Source organism: Apteryx rowi, unplaced genomic scaffold, assembly GCF_003343035.1.
Source record: "Apteryx rowi isolate R43461 unplaced genomic scaffold, aptRow1 scaffold_568, whole genome shotgun sequence".
Lineage (NCBI taxonomy): Eukaryota > Metazoa > Chordata > Aves > Apterygiformes > Apterygidae > Apteryx > Apteryx rowi.
In genome coordinates this window covers 55,881-73,312 of record NW_020450836.1, presented here as the reverse complement: position 1 = coordinate 73,312, position 17,432 = coordinate 55,881, and the positions used below count along the sequence as shown (strand labels likewise).

The window sequence follows — 17,432 nt, the reverse complement described above, 5'->3', positions numbered from 1 at the left end:
CTTTCATTGTTTGTGAATATTTTTATGGACTTGATTCAAAATGTTTATTATCTTTAGCTGATTTTACAAATAAACCCCTTTGGTCATAGTAACTATTTTAGAGTTCAAAAAACAACAAAGTTGGAATTTATGAGTTAGGATTCTCTAGAAATGACTGTTATAGTTTATTTCCTGATGAAAGAAAACATTCGAAAATCAGCACTTGAAAGTCTAGAAGTTTTCTGTAAAGAATCTCCAAGTAACTCTTTGAATTTCTAAACATGGTTTAGTTATCTAATGGCATACAAGGTTAAGGTAATTATGGTTAGCGGAAAAGTAGAGAAATTTATTTTTGATCATAACACTCAAATATATCAGGGCAATTACTAACATAATCCGTACAACTTTAATACTATAATACATTTAACTAATTTTCAGTCAGCTCCACTGATAACTTTATCTTGCAGTATGATTTCTCAGATATAGCTCAAGGATTAGCAAGTTTGGTACAGTGACAGACTATCCAGCAGATCACTCYTTGATTTACCATGGGATTACAGAAGGCAAAGTCTCTGGTTGCTGAGATCTCAAAATGCAAACTTGCTCATTTGTAATTTGTGCACACCTTCAGAGTACATTTGTGCCAGTGCTGCTGAGCTCCTCAAACAATGTTAAACATCCCACTGAAATTTTTAGGTTTCATTCCACTGTGGGAGGGTATGATTTCTGCTGCCTTCTTTAGATTTTGCTCCTATTAATGGGGCTTTCATACTTTGCACTGAATGTTGCAGACAGCTCTGCACGGCTCAGATTTTTCTCAGAATGTTGTGAGAAACTTCAAATACATTTTATTTTTGCTTATTATTTATACTTGTGTAAAACCTGTGATGGTCGTGGCAATCCTCAAAGAAAGTAACTTGTTGAACTGCAAAGGGCTAGTGCACCTGCCCTCCTACATATCATCTGTCACACAACTGAAAGCTAAGATGAAATACAGCAAAACAACCGTAGTAGTTTAATATAACAGCACTTCAGAGAGGCATTCACATTATGCCTGAACAGCCCATATAGTGCATCCATAACAGAGGATGAAATTATGAGATTGTTGGCATAGGAAGTACATTACTACAGGAGTAAAAAGTAGAAATATAATCAATTCCCTGTTTTTTTCAGCTCCTGATTAAGGGAAGAAAATAGCATCCTTGGAGACTGTCTTGAACATCAACTGTTATGCAGACATAATACTATTCATGTGAGAGACAAAAGGAAAATTACGTTTCATTTTCTGAACAAAGGTTGCAGCCTATACCGAAATCTGGACAGAGCACTTGCCATCTAGTGCTTTTGAACAGAACACACCATTACTTGCACTAAATCTTCTTGCTTTTAAGGAAAAAAAAAAAAAAGTCTCTCCAGCTCAGTACTCCACTGAGAGAGTCAAGGGCACAACCCTGCGTGTTTCAGCTTTCTTGGTGAAGAACTGACCTTTCCATCCTGGACTTTTCTATAGAGCTCCTAACTGTAGTATTTAGTGCCATTTTGGACCCTTAGAAGCAGTCCTTCCAACAGAGCAGAAGACCTGTATTTTCTGAAGGGGAAAAAAAAAAATACAGAAAGCAAACACCCTGCACCAAACTCCTAAAGCAACTAAAGAACCAAAATACTAGCAACCTTATTGAAGGTATGAGCTTCTCTCCCGCTGCTTAAAACTCTGCATTCCAGCTGTATGAACTCCCATAACCCTTACTCAGCAGCAAAATGTTTTAAAAAGCATTTCTTGGCTTCTTGCCCTTCAGCAGACAAAAATTTGCATTTTTACAGCATTTCTGCCTGTCAGCACTAAAACATTTTAATGGATTTTGCAGCTGTGGGGAGAGAATTTAGGGCTGGTCAGCGGATTCTGGTGGCACTCTGCTGGGGGACAAGTGCTGAGGCCGGAGAAGCCAGCTGACCTGACCAGTCTGTACGCTCCACAGAAAATTCAAACAGCAGTCTTCACCTCCAATGGGCATGCCAAAACAGGGACCTTTGTGATAAATGGGCTCTTTGCAGCAAGGAACATTAAAATCCTTATTTTTCGCTTGATCTTAACAATAAGCAGCAGCTTTTGTAGGAACTCATGAAAGAGCAAAAGCATAGCTAATTGCAACTTCAACTCGCATAAACTGTAACTAGTACAGTATATGGCTTTTGGTCACAGATTTTTGCTCTGTCTGAAACTACGGCATGTACTTTGAGAAAACGAGCAAGAGCAAAACCAGACAAACACAGCGTCTCAGCGCTGCACTTGGAGGAGGTGACTGCTGTGCACCTGCCTCTGAGGTGCTTTTGCGAAGGACATCACCCAAACTTACCTGCAAGGAGGGCGAGCTGCCAGGCCCTGGAGGCGGCAGTAATGCCAGGAGCTGGTGAGTGCACGCAGGCTCTACCAGAGCTCCGGCTGCTGCCTGAGGCCCTGGTTATCTTGGTGTGACTTGGGATGGATAAATGTGTGTATCAGCTCTCAGTTGCAAAAAGCAGTCAAGAATAAAACTATTATTTTCCTAATAAATGAGTGTGATTTTTTGCTGTTAATAACAACTTAATGAGAACCTCCTCAATAAGAGCTCCTTTCCCCAGAACAGGATGAAAAATATATTCTGTGATACTGACATTTACACAGTGCAGCAATCCCTTAAGCATAATTAATGCCCTTCCTGCCCAACAAGAACAAACAAAAAAAGTTGTAAAACAAAGAAGGAAAATCCAAGGTAAAACCTTTTGTCAGCAGCTATTTGAAATCAGCACTGCAAATTCAGCAGATATACTGTAGGTAGGAATGGTGATAAAAAATCCACAAATGAAAAGAATAAAGTACCCAAGGTATCCATTCCCAAAGGATGTTGTCAGTACTGAAATTATGGAGGCAAGTTTCTACGGAAATGTTCCAGGACGCAAAGCACTATGATAGGTTCAACTACTGTCTGTTGCTTTTAGGTTCCTATTTGTAATTATGCCTTAAATAAAAGTATGGGATAATTAAGTTTAGCCCATGTAGCACTGCCCATTGTTAGAATCAGATTCTGGAAAAAACAAACAAACAAAAAAGGAAAATTGATAGGTAAAATTCTGGCCAAGATGAAGATAGTGATGGCACCTCTCTCCAAAAGGGAGAAAGGCTACATATATTGATAAACTAGTATTCAGATTTCTACTAGAAGAAAGTTTTAATTCAGTGCACTTAGAGAAAAACAAAACAAACAAACCCACAACTCTTTCAGAATTTCCTAGAAAGCCTTAACTGACTTACTGATGATTGCTCTGTCCAGTGAACTCTGTGAAATATATTTTAACAGCAGCATTCTGACTCCAGAAAAAGCCCCAAAAACACCAAAGCATCTTCAAGTGTTAAAAGTGCACATCTAGCTGGAGCACTACCAGGCGTGCGTGTCCAGAGCACCACCTCTGACAGAGTGCCGCTGGCTGCTTGCCCCAGACATTTGTATAAGTCTTCTCAAGAGCAGCTTTGAACACCTCACTGTTTTCAGTGCTCTCCTTTGAAGTCAGCCTTGAACGCCTCTTTCCACATGCAAACAAATGAGTCACCAGGATTAGGAATAGTGTGTCTGACCTACATGTTTCTCATACAGAGGGTACATCTCTACTGCTTTCTTCGACCATGCCCTAAAGCTGCTCTAGTGACGATACTCCAGGCTGGAGCAGCCTGACTCTGCCCAGAATGCAAGGTGTTTAGGATACGGTTAGAGTGGCTCACATACATCCATATGACCCCACAGGGCAGTTCGGGAACTTGCACCTATCCCACTTCTTCCTGCATTGCCCAGAATGCATCACTCCCAGCACCCCCACCAGTACCTTTACTAAATCTCCCCTCTAGTCCCTTTAGCAAACTAAAGGTATGCTTCCCACCAGCATCCACAATGATCTGCAAAACACACACCACAAAGCTGATACATGTGACAAAAGAAAGGGTGGAAAAAAAAATAGTAGTTTTGACAGTGTTTGTACAAAGATCAAATGGTGGCCTCCCTCCTCATGCTGGTGGCACATTCATTCACAGTCCATACAACCATGACTGGTGCTAGCCCAGGCACTTTAGGTGCAAGCAGCACCCCTGTTGAGCACATACCCACTGTAACACAATCGCTCTGGGCTCACACCTTGGCATCCACTAGCGGAAATGCATCACCTTTAGAGAGCTGCAGTGAGTTCCTGCCACCCAGAGCCTTGCTGCTGCCTGCAGCTGTAGGAGCTCGGGGGCTGCCTCCAAGGAAGATGGCTCATTCTTTGGTGGAAGGGAAGGTGAACGGCTTGGATGGTCTGTCCAAGGGGAATCCATGCTGGATGTGTCCTGGGGTGAAAGCCTGGGATACTGCTCCCATCCCATGAGAGGGACACTGTGCGCTGCCATGGGGTGTGCAGGTTTCCTCTCCAAGTACCTCCAGGAACACCATCCTACTACAGAGCAGTACCTGCCCTCTGTCCTTTAGTTGCATATACAAATATTATTCTGATGTCTTCATAAAAGTCATCATTTGTTTGGTGTGAGTCTTCACATATCAACTAAAACTTTCCATGGCCCACAAGTACAGTAACTTGATTTATCTACTTTCCTGCTGAAATACTTGCTTTTAAAGTTCTGGTGATTAGATATGGAGCTTTCATATATTTTCCTAAGCTACTAGTCCAAATGTATGTTTCTCCAATACTCAGCCAATAGAAGCAATTTATTATTTTAGATACTGATTCACATCTAGCTGGCTAGAGAAGGTATTTTGCAAATGACAACAAAGAATATTGAATAATAGTTTTATTTTCCCAGAGTTTATAAAGAATTATGTTGCAAGTGCAATGAAGATCAATTAGTTATTTGTCAGCCAAACTGACAAAAGATATCAAAACATCATCTATGTTCATATGTATGAATATAGCGAATTTATTCTGAGAGTCCTAAGGAGATCTAGGGAAAAAGAGTAAAAACTCAAAGCCAGCACTTCTAACGTGCCATTAAATATCCATCAGGAGTTTAGGCTCAGAGGCAAGATGAATCCTCCTCCTCATATCAGAAGGCATGCAAGTCGCTAATGGCTCTTAGAAGAGCCATTTCAACACTTGGTACATAATGAACCCGAGATTTAAACTTACCAAATTATGATGCTGTCATGAAAACTCACTTTGAACTGTATGATAATTTTGTAATATTCTTATTTGGAAGGGACAGGTCATTAAATAGAGAGTAAATGACATAAATAGGTAATTACACCTGGGAGATGCCAAGGCTGGTTATTTGTACCTTATTTTTCTATTTTCAGGTCAGGTTGACAGGAAGCAAATTCATTAAGGAAAAAAAAAACAGAAGAGTAACTGGAAAAAAAAAGTATGGGTAATAAGATGGATCAAAACTCCCAAGATGTTTTTTCCTCTTGGACAAGAGGACAGGATATGGGTAAGCTGAATAGAGGAACTGAACTCTTCCTTCTCTGATTAAGGAAAGTCATAAACAGAGACATTCAGCTGCCTGACACACAACACTAATTTGTACCTAAGGAATTACTCACTGGTGGTGATGCTGCAGACTACCTAAAGAGACATGGACATAAAGGGTCCAGTGCCTCTGGCTTCGCCTGTACCAAAACCCCTGTGTTAACGTGAGGAAAATAAATCAGGAAGAAAATCTTCCTAATTAGAAARAAGAGCCTGACCATTTCACCCAAGTATATCTTCCTGAAGTATCTACAGAGAGGCTGAAGTAACAGTCCTAACAAACGTCAGCTGCCAACTCCTCCATGCCCCTCGGTGGGGCATTAACACCAAGGTCCACTGCTCTCCGACTACGTAGCTCAGCACTGTGACTGCCAAGGTTGCACTGAGTGTGCGTGAAAAAAACCCACCACCAGTTGCAACTCACCCACCCACCCAGAGTACCACCAGCTCTGGGACAGTGCTGGGCCTTCAGTGGGCACCCTGACTGGTCCACAGCGCCCAGCACTGCCTCCAGCGCTCTGGGAGCAGACCCAGCCACCCTGCACAGTGTGCCCTGGGCAGGGTGCAGAAGGCTGAGCCAGCATGTCAAGCTCATATTCTTCAGGTCCCGAAGAGTATCAAATCATGCTAGTTGAGGGGACACTAAGAAGCACTGTAGGATTAGACACAGAGCTCAACACATCTGCAATAAACTGACAAGATAATAAACACCTTTTTTATATATTGCTCTGAGGATAAAGAAGCAATTAAAAATAAATGGTGTCATTGGAACAGGTGCTTCCAAGGACTTGGTGCAAAGTCAGCCCTGGCTGAATAAATAAGTCACCCTGAACTAAAGCAGGAATTCGGAGAGATTCTGCTGGAAAATTTAGCCTCTTTTAATGCCTTTCCCCCTGAGGAAAGGGAGAAAGATTTATCAGGGAGGTTTATGAAGCTGGATCACTATTCTCACCAAGCAGAATAAAACCCACTCTGAAACATGGCAAATCAGTCTTCAAGATCAGGAGAATGATCAATAATTTTAGATCTAATAACTCTGTAATGACATTTACAGAAGGCTTACAATCTGGTGAAGAATATGACCTTGGGAATTTTATGAGTCCTGCTGGGAAGAAAATGCTTGAGTTTTCTGAACACATTAAATTAAAAAAAAAAAAAAAAATTGATCATAGAGAATCCTCAGCAGACTGGATGGAAGAATGGCAACTCCAGTATATGAATTGTTCCTTTATCCCATCTCCATTATTCAAAAACTTTGAAGTAAAAAGAATTCGGAGGTTTTTTTGAGCTTGGAAGATTTTCTCTGATGTGAGTTCACAGATCTAAGTCATGGAAGGAGAAACAAACAAATACATATTTGAGTACATAAATCCCAAGCATACAAAATGTCAATCTCTGTATTACCCCCCAAACAGTGCTTCACATAACAGGAAAAGCTATCTTATAAGGAGACTCTAAAGCACTCCATCTGGAACTGCAGAGGAAACCATTAGACTTAACTGAACAGAGGGTGGGAGAAAGAATGGCTCGCCAATTTGGAATAAATGAATTGAAACCCAAACCTATTTCTACAATGCAATTAGTGATGAGCTATCTTTTGGCAGTAATGCAAACAGGGTAAGATCTAAACAGTTTGATGCCGATGAGTTTTGGCACTCATTTTTTAATTTTTGAGAATATTCTTTATAGCTGAAAGAAAATACAAAACCAACAAATTGACCCTCTGTTTAGTATCGGTGCAGGGATAGAAGAAAGAAAATCTTACTGTGTATAGCTACTGGGATATTGTTAATACAGTATCCTTTCCACTGGAATACCTTTTCTAAAATGACAAATAAAAGGGCAGAAAGTTAAGGAGCTTCTTCTTGTGCAAGTTTTTTGAATTACTGATTTCCCTCCCTGGCTCAGGATGTTGAATGCCTTTGCAGGAGGGCCTCCAGCTCTTTACAGCATCCAACCACAGAAAATTCAATGGTAAGGGCACTCTTTCCTTTTGATGCAAAAATAAAAATGACTGCAGATATGGATCGTCTTAAGAAGCACGTGTTTTTTAGCTCATTCTCTCCATCACCCCAAAATGGGAGGACAACAGTCATTAAGTTGACAGAAGGCATTTTTACGCCAAGTGGCATAAGTGTTTTGTAAATATAAATCTTAAGTTGCTCTTTTACAGGCTTGTTTTCAGAATCTGAGCATCTTGTTCTGTTTAGACATTTAATTATTATGCCTGTCATAGTTTGTTTATTAAATAGAAACCAGTCAATATAAACCTTGCTATGTTCAAAGCCCACGCAGCACAGGGAAACTCTCCCCCACAGTCATCCAGGGGCAAAGCCGTGCCAAGGTAAAACAACGGGTGCATGTGTTGCAGTACACTCACTTAATAGTGTTGCAAAACCCCACTTGTTTAAGTATCAGAAAGGATCTGAAACAAAGATTTATTAAGCAATGGAAAAATCAATGGTGGGCTTCAATTTGCCCTCTCTCACAAGAATAAAGGGAATATCTAATGAAACCGAAAGCAATGCATGATAACCGATCCATATAAATATTTATTGATCTTGACAAGATTTAATGTCTGGAATTCGGCGCTGCAGGGTACCACCGAGTTCCGAAGCTTAGCCTTTCCACAAGAAGATTCAGCTTCTCTGCAGGATACTGAAATTATGAAGGATACAAGCCCTCATCCTGAAATAATCCAAACAATTTCCAAAGCAAATATGAACGCCACATTAGGATCAACACCTACTTGCTTTAGGGCAGAATTTGTCAAAGCCTCCCCACAATCACCAAGTGAACTAAACAGTTTTGCCTCCCTATCACATTATACAGAAAGGCAAATTCCTCCAACACAAATACAAACACAAGAGAGCCAGTACCTTCATCATGTATTATTCTGAAGACAGAGAAACAATTAAAAGCGTGTCACTGGAACAGAATCCAAGAAACAAGAAAAACAAGACACAAACAAGAAAATCCCCCAAATATCATCAGAGGGAGAGAAAGGCAAAAACTGCAATAAAATATTCATTGTTGCAACCATCTTACTACACCCTAAGCTGTACTTGGGACCCAGCAAAGCAGCTACCTTCCCTCCTCTTCCACCTTAGTTCCCCCCAAGAGGCAGGAGCGAACCCAAACCAAGAGGCAGGTCCAACGCCAGCTGCTCCTACTGCTCCAGCGGGCATTGGCAAAGCTGCCAAGATGAGGAGAACTGCAGGCACAGGCAGGCTTGCAGGAACCCTACCAGGACTACCAGCAGCGACAAGCAGGAGGAGGAGAGGCACACTGAACAGCTGAAATTACTGCTGATAGATCAAAATAACCTTTGTTCGAACACTTCAGTAACAGAGATTATCTCTTAATAGTCGTGTTTTCTTCTGTTTCCCAGTTTGGAAATTTTTGAATTTACCAGCCAGTTTCAGCAAAGCCAAGCGGGTCCTGACTAACGTTATGTCACAGGCTATACAAGATTTATTCACAATAGGTCAGGCATTAAAAAGCACTATTTTCAAATTACAATAATCTAATCTTACAGATGCAATGCTTAATGGTCCCACAGCAAGACAGGCAAAGTTCCCAGACTGCTAAGCATGTCCTCCTAACAAGCCCCATCCATCAAAGTTGCTTGATAACATTACTCCGGATGTATCAGAAGAATTATTTGTATCCCACACTAAGCACAAACTGCAAAAACTCCACTTTTCACAGTCATTACTATATCACTATTACCTTAAATGTCAATTGCTTGGCATTCCTTTTAATAGGAATGGTTAATAGACATTTGTATTTGTTAAGCCTAGCGTTCTGAAATCAAATTTTTGTGGGACCAAGCCAAGAATGTGCAGCACCCTCTGAAAGTCAAATGATGCTTCGTAACAGACCTGGTCCAACTGTAATAAATAAGTAAATAAAATGAATACTTTCAGTAAGTCAGTCTCTCCAAATATAACTCATACTATGMGAGTTAAATGCTAGAGTGTAAGTAAGTACAAACAGCAGTATTTCATCTAAAACACTACAGTTTAAGAGCTAGCTGAGTTCAGCTTCTAATTTCAATTCTGAAGCCAAAATTTGTCTGTTTGGTAAGTTTTACAGACCCTGAATCTAGGACCCTCAAAACTTGGCCTTCCCTCCTACCTCCACCATTATTTGAATAGCAGTATATGTATCTGTAGAAGACAGTAATTTAGTAATTCTGGGGTTTGGGCCAATGAAAAATGTCTACTTTCAGAAAGCTTTTAGGGTGCTTGATCTTCCCAAAATGGAATTTACTGCCTTTAAAATTATTGCCTTAATATTTCTGAAAAGGCTTATTTTGAAATTTAAATTGCAATTGTATTTTCCATTTTCCCCTTTACAGTGGTGCTTAGTAATTAATCAGACAAGTACATTTATTTGCCCTCATATTTGCCCTCAATTATTAGGACACGGTTGTAATTTTGTAAGTTTTTTTTTAATTACCTGTTTGTATTTTTGGATTATAACATGCTAAGTAGGCTTAGAAAAAGTAGAACAATTTCTGTATCTACAAATTAAGAGACAAATAAATGAATTTCAGTCACTTTAGAATTTACACAGCTAAAGAGTATTGAGTATTCATGTTCTTCTTGAATATTCTGGGATACTCTACTTGATATCGTTGCATATCAAGTTCCTCCAACTGCATAATCAACAGAATGGAAAATGGTTTGCAGCCTCCCGCAATCTGACCTCACTTTGTGGCAGTCACAAACGGCCCTTTAAGCAAGATGCCTTTTAGTTCTCAGTCATAGGCTGAGTTTTTCAACATGAAGATCAAAGCATACAAATTATAATTAATGAATTTATTTTCAAATATACTGCAATTTTTTTAAGAATTGCTATTTCCCATGCATCCTTTCAGATGGCCAACAACAATCACTTCAGCCATCTGTGAAGATGTGCAAAAAAGCTTGCTTTTTCACTTCTCTCGCAGGCTTTGTTACAAAGCCCCCAACAGGAACAAATACATCCGTCAAGAAAAAGGTCTTTTTGGCAACATACGCAGTAAGTATTTTTTATGTAATAAGATAAAGGGAATGATTAACAGAAAAGGCACCTCCTGTTGAATTACAACGATCAGTTCAGAAAGGCTGTATTCATATTCATGAACAACAATATAATCAAAACAAAAATATTGACGTAGGCTCTACTGGGAAATACTGCATGAAGCATACCTCCCTGATTTCTCTCTCAGGCTACAAAAAGAAGATCTGGAACTTACAAAAAAATTCTTTTACTTTTTCTCTCGCCCTTTTTATGAACTCTCACTTGTTATTTTTTGGCACAAGCTCCAAAAAGTTCTAGCCAAAGAACTATTCTAGACCACAGTTCCATTTGAAATATATTTTCCTTTAAAATAAAAACACAGAACCAAAGTTGATGTTCAGAAGATGAAAGCCTTAAACAAACCATCAGTGAAGTTTGTATCAAATCAATAGCTGCCTTTCCCATCATGCCTCTCTATAAATTTCATCAATTAAAAATAAAAAAGAGTTCTAGGATTACACATGTAATCTTGTACCCAACAATAATTTCACAAAAAAAAGCATTCTATTTTTCACCATTCTGTCTCAGCACATCCTGCAAATATAAGTGCCTGTTCCTGAATTTCAGTGAAAGTATTCACACTGCAGAAATATAAGAATTCAATAATTCTTATTTATTAAAAGTGCTTACCCAAATACTAAATATATGCCACAGAAAGCAATGATCTTACAGCACTTTAGTTAGGTCTGCAATATATTTAACACATAAAGGAGCCCCATTTGATCATATAAAGAAGGATTCAGTGTTAGCAGGCAACAGCTGCCAGCACTTGGACACTGCAATAGCTGTTATTAGAAATAGTTTAGGCAGTTTATACATACAGTACTGATGTGCCTTCTGGGTCAAGTATTAGTAATTAGATCATGCACATGAATTGCTCTGTGAAAGGCACCTTAAAATAGACCTGGGGCCAAGCTCACTTTCATCACTATAAATGCAGAGCAGTTTCATTGACTTAAAAACATAATAGGAGTCAATGTGCTGGAATTACTCCCAGGCTCCTCTAACACTGTCCAAGAGAGACAAGAATGGCATATACCGACCAACAAAGAACTGAGCAAGGATGAATATTCTTTGGAAAGGGAGATATTGGTGTATTCAGTACAAAGAGACAAAAGCAGTCCATCTCTTAGAAATGGAAAAATGCTATTCCAGTTTGCCATGGCACTGTATGTTGTGCCACTCCGAATCTTTTTCCATTTGAAGAACAGAAAGCGAAGAACATGAAGTTCCTCCTTGGCTAGGCCTATGCAGCTACCCAGAACACAATGGGGTACCATTACTCGATACAATTAAGAGGAAAACATGGTCCAGCGTTTGTTGCATGTACTGAAGCTGTGTGCACATCCAAGCAAATGAGTAGAAAGACTTTCCCCTCATCTGATCTAATTCTGTCAAAGATTCACACATGGAGGAAGTGGGTGTAGAGGTGACACATGCAGTATATCTTCAGAACTCTCTCTAAGAATTTTAGAAGGCAGTAACTTGCTATTAAGAGCATCCAAGACCTTGATGGGGAAAGGGAAGCTAGCTGAACTCTTGGAAATTCAGGCAAGATATTACAAGGCTGCCCAGAATTGTGCACAGAAAGGTGGGACAGTTACTTTCGACAGAGTGGGATTTCAGGACACAACTACTTGATGCTGCAGGTATATCCTATTTGAAAGGATAAGCAAATTTAAAGAATCTCCATTTTTTCTTTTTAAAAATATTGTTAAAATCCAGTAGAATTGCAAAAACAAAATTCACCTTACTGAATTGTGGATTGTTACTAACTGCACGGGGATAGGTGCTGTGTAGAAAGACACTCACCTCAAAGAGCCTGCCCACAAAAGCAATAAAGAACAGCAAGAAGGAGGAGAAAGAGATCAAACCAACCTCAGGTTTTAATTTGGCTACTCTAAAAAATAAATAGCAGTTATTTTCAACTCACTGCATAGCCAGCCACTGGCAGTTGGCTAGATTCTGTATGCATCATGTCAAGTGGACAAACACTGGAACAGGTTGCCCAGGGAGGCTATGGAGTCTCCATCCTTGGAGATATTCAAAATTGCCCTGACCAACCTGCTCTGGGTGACCCTACTTTGAGCAGCGAGGTTGGACCAGACAATCTCCAGAAGTGCCTGCCAACACCAACTGTTTTGTGATTTTGTGATCAGATTAGCATGGATTTCTGAGAAATTATTTAAGGATGACTGTCTTCCAAAAAGTGAATCAGGGAGGGTGCTCCATATACAAGTTCAAGGTTGGTTTAAAAAAAAAAAAAAAAGGCAGGATACAACTGAGAGTGATGTCTACAAATACATTTTTTAAACCAGCTTCACTGGTGGACAGAAGAGGACCTTGGACAACACAATGGAGGAAAAGCATTGGACATCACAGATGAACAGATTCATAAAGGAACCTGACAGGAGCAGTAGAATGAAATTCATAAGTTTGAAATGCAGGGTCTGAAAAAAAAAAGAAAAACCTACTTAAATCTAAGGTTAAAAGAAATAAACAACCATGGCAGGTGCTTGAGTCAGATCTTACTTTAACACAGCCACTACTCCAGTCTTTCTGAGAGTATCACTAATTTTTCTCACAGTTCCTAGGCAAGACACTGTGTATATTAGTGGGGTGTGATGAGCAGGACTTAGGTAAAAGAGGCAGCAATTTAAGCCACAAATGACCTGTGACCTTCCTCAAGACAGAAGAAAGGTTCTTGATGAAAGAAAGATAAGGCAGATTTGGGAGCCGAGTGAACCACTTCAGTTCTCATTTACTGAAATTTAATGGGCTTTGACCCAGGTTTACAAAATAACTGAACTCCTAACACAAGGGCCTTTCTCAAAACATACAGCCAAAGAACTTCAAAAAGAGCATGCTTTATTTTGTCAAACCAACCTCAAAAACAAGAACCTCAAAACAAAAAAAGAACATTTCTTCCCCTATTACCTACTCCTCTTCCCAACTACACCCACAGGACTATGTTATTTACCACATACCATTATGTAATACGTATATGTTCTTATCCACCCCAAAAGAGAAGTTTTGTTTGTTACCTCTTACCGACAGTTATTTTGACAGTTCTTTTCTGAGAGTCCATCCTCATCTTCTCCCATAATATCCACTGCCGAAAATATCAGTGCAACCAGAATTGCAAAGCAGCATACCAGTGCAAAGATCACAATGCATCTTTGCTGGGACTGAAAGAGATTAAGATTTAAAAAGTTTTAGTGGAGTGAACACATTCCAGTCAATGACCTAAGACTCTAAAACTTTTAAATAAGATCTAAAATCCTTTGAGTATCTTACTGCCACAGCTGTCAACATGAAACATACCTCAGCTTGAAAATATATTCTCAAAACTGTCCTTCAGGTACCACCTTGAGATGTACTTTAAATCTGTCAGGTATTGCTAAATAATTCATATCATAAACAATATTCAGAATTTTAAATGCTTTTCATCTGTACCACAAGGAAAGCATTACGTATTAAAATAATTCTCACATCAACTATGTATTCTCTGATTATGCATCAAAGTTACAATACACACTCTAGGATGGCACTCAGCAGTCTTGAGAGTTTTGTTTTGCTTAGTTGAAATAAAACATGTTACTGCAAGAAGACTGAAGAGCAAAGTCATTTTCTTGTTGCTGCACAAAGTAGCTGACATTATTATTATTATAACTGTCACAGCAACAGAGAAACTGGGACCAGCCCTTGCCCCATTGTACTTATACTATAAGGAGAAAAAAAAAAAATCACAGATGACAGGATTCAAGGAAACATTGGGACACTGTTGGTCAATATGATGGACAACACTCTCATGATATAGCATTTCCTTATTCTGTAATACGAAATCCTGCAGTACTCACTCAGATGCAATTCTGTATGGCTCTAGATAAACGTGAAGCCTTCCAAAGGCAATCTCCTGACACACAATTTACAGAGCTGCATGAATGGATAGATTATTGTATTCTGAAACCTAATGTTCAAACAGGTGTAATACGCATTTTCCTACTGAAGGAAATTTGCAGAAAAACATACAGAGGAAAGAAAAACCTAACTTCCATTGCCATATTATTTTCTTACTTTTCATTATTGTGCTGTTAATAAAATCTCACATTCAGAAAAAGAAACCTTGATAAAGGAATGGGAAAGTGCATTCACCTCGCGGTTGCTGCTTAAAAACAACTTCATTATATTTGCAGCGTCCCTGGCATTCATTTTAAGAGGTAATAAGTTTCACAGGAACAAGAACCTCTTCCCACAGGCACACAGAAAGGGCCTGTCTTATTTCTTTCCTTTTAAAATGAGCCTCCAACAATTCCAATTTAGTGCATATCTGAGAAGAACCAAGCTTATGAATTTCAGAACAAATCAGGTATTTTCACAGACTGAAATAAAATGAGTATTTGAAACACAGAAAACAATTTCCTCAGAGAAGCAGGGAGAACTTTTGTGAAAAGCATATCCTTTTACCTAACAGTAACACTCAATCTCCTGCTTAGGCTGTATGCATTTATTTTATACTTTTCAAATATATGTTTAAATTTGTGTTTTCTAATGTATTATCTAAAATTTTTCAAGAATGCAGCATAAGAAAATTCTCTTTAAGCATTTACAGAATCTACTCCCAAGATGAATATATTTTGGATCATTTTTTCTGCTGCTAGGTACAATAACGGCAACCTATGAACAAGAATTAGAAATGACTGCATTTTTGTGCCCAGAGCCAAGGTTGCAGTCATATGCGCAGTGGGAATTAATAGCAAAACGTTACAATATTGCGTCATGCCACTGGCAAGAAAAACTAAGAAATCTCAAAGACAAAGAGGTATTCAGGTCTGGGACACTGCTTTCTGCCATTCCATCATCAGGACAGGTGATCCTCGAAGATGACCTTCATTTCATATAGTTTGTTATGGTCCTGCAGGCGTATTTGCAGAAAGTGCGTGCTGCAGCTTCCTCCAGGCACAGAGCACATYGTTCCTTCCCGGCGGGCGAGCCGATACTCGCAGGGTCCCCGGAGCAGCCCGAATGGGGTCAGTCATTGAGGCCAGCCCAGCAAAGGCCGAGGCAGCAACCGACGTTTTGTTAAAAGGAGCCTGCAAGACCTCTGTGACGCACATTGCAAACCATAAAAGGCCCTTCAAAACCTTTTCCCAAGCTTAAAACTTAAAGGCCAAAAGCAAAAAGCTATACAAAAAACACAGAACATCAATAATGACATGGTATAACAAGAAATAAAAGCACTTGAAACTGATGCCCTCAGCTCCTTCAATATGAGGAAATTTTATGGTAGAAGTTCCCAGGTGGTCATGTTCTGGGAATACAACTACCTTCCATGCAACAGAGAAAGGCCAAAAAATTCCTGCATGGATCCTGCTAATCCAACTTGAATATATTCCTTGAACTTAGGTGGAATGGGAATTAAAGGCTTCTTGACTTCAGGATTGTAGTATGTATTTGTATAAAGTTTACATCCTTACTCATTCAGTTCTGAGTGTTTACAGCTCGCCAAGCTCTGCCGTTTATTCTCACGACTGCTGCTCACCATGAGTGGTGCAAAGATACCCCTGCAAGGGTATCAGACCCATCCTCCTGCTTCCTTCAGGAAATGCCTAAAGAACCTGGTGTTCGAGCTTTCAGTCTTCAACACTTAATTACTGAATACAGGGTTGGGAGGGACCTCTGAAGCTTATGTAGTCAATCCCTCTATTCATATACATGATTAATTTATACATACACAATTCCTAACAGATGTTTGTCTAACCTGTCCTTAATAAACTCCAGTTGAAAGAGATACTACAGTCTCTTCAGGTAACTTGTTCCATGTGTTAGTACCTTATTGCTGTCTAATTTAAAGTCTCTACTGCTGCAATATAATCTTTCTCCTTCCCATACTTGTTGAAAATGGAGAACAGAGCATTTTCACTTAAATCTCCCATCTAGTGAGATTAATACCAATCAACACTGAAGTTCTTATTAAACAAAAATAGGAAGGAACTGTTCCAAGAGTGCTAAGGTAAGTTAGATATTTTCAAATTGGCTGGGCATTTAAGATACTGGCTGAAGCAAATCGAGAAATTTTAGCACTTATCTCTGAAAATGCATGAGTAAAGTATCAGAAGGCTGGAAAGAGCAAAAATGGTATCTGTATTTAAAAAAGAAAAACCTGAGCAGGGGAATAGGAGGCTGGAAATAACAAACTAGTTATTTCAACTTCAATCTCTAGAAAATACTTGAACAAATAATGAAGTTATTACATGTAAGCACCTGGAAGATATGCAATTTTGTTAAGAACAAGTCATGTCAATCAATTCTAATTTCCATTTTTCTTAATCACGAGTCATGCTATCCTGCCAGAAAAGCTGAGAATAACATATATTTTGATCCTCAGTAAACTTTTATTATAAGCAAGCTAGGGAAACTTAGTCCAGATTATCATAGGAGTGGTGTAAAACTGGTTGGAATACCATGCTTATTGAAAAATTGGGAGGATGTTTTAGAAGAGAGGCAGAGGATTCTGCTGTTTATCTGTTTTTGCTCTATGTCTTCATTAGCAATCTAACTTATGGAATAGAAATGGAAGATGCTTATTAAGTTTTCAGTCAAAGCAAGATCAGGACAGATTGAAAGTATACTGAAAGACTGGATTAAAATTTCAAAATTATCTTGACAATTTAGGGAATAGGGTGAGAAAAATAGGCTAAAATTCAATTACAGAAGAGAAAAGTGCTATCAGCAGGTAGAAGCAATCAGATGCACAGATACAGGAAAAAGCAAAACCAAAATGATTCAGAGGCTGGAGCAGATACTTTAGGAAGAGAGACCAAAAAAGGGTAGGACTCAGTAGTTTGCAGAAGAGAAGGAATATGATCAAGGTATACAAAATCATTAACACAGCAGGT

The 17,432-nt window shown here is 39.1% G+C and overlaps 1 protein-coding gene across 1 annotated transcript in view; it reads right to left on the bottom strand.

Moving 5' to 3' along the window:
• Positions 1 to 13,723, bottom strand: part of PLD5 (phospholipase D family member 5) — a 116,581-nt gene extending 102,858 nt beyond the window's left edge. Inside the window, exon 1 of the mRNA XM_026082128.1 lies at positions 13,578 to 13,723. Coding sequence (XP_025937913.1) covers positions 13,578 to 13,627 — 50 coding nt within the window. The 5' untranslated portion in view covers positions 13,628 to 13,723. The remainder of the gene's footprint in view (positions 1 to 13,577) is intronic.
• Between the last annotated feature and the right edge of the window lie 3,709 nt (positions 13,724 to 17,432).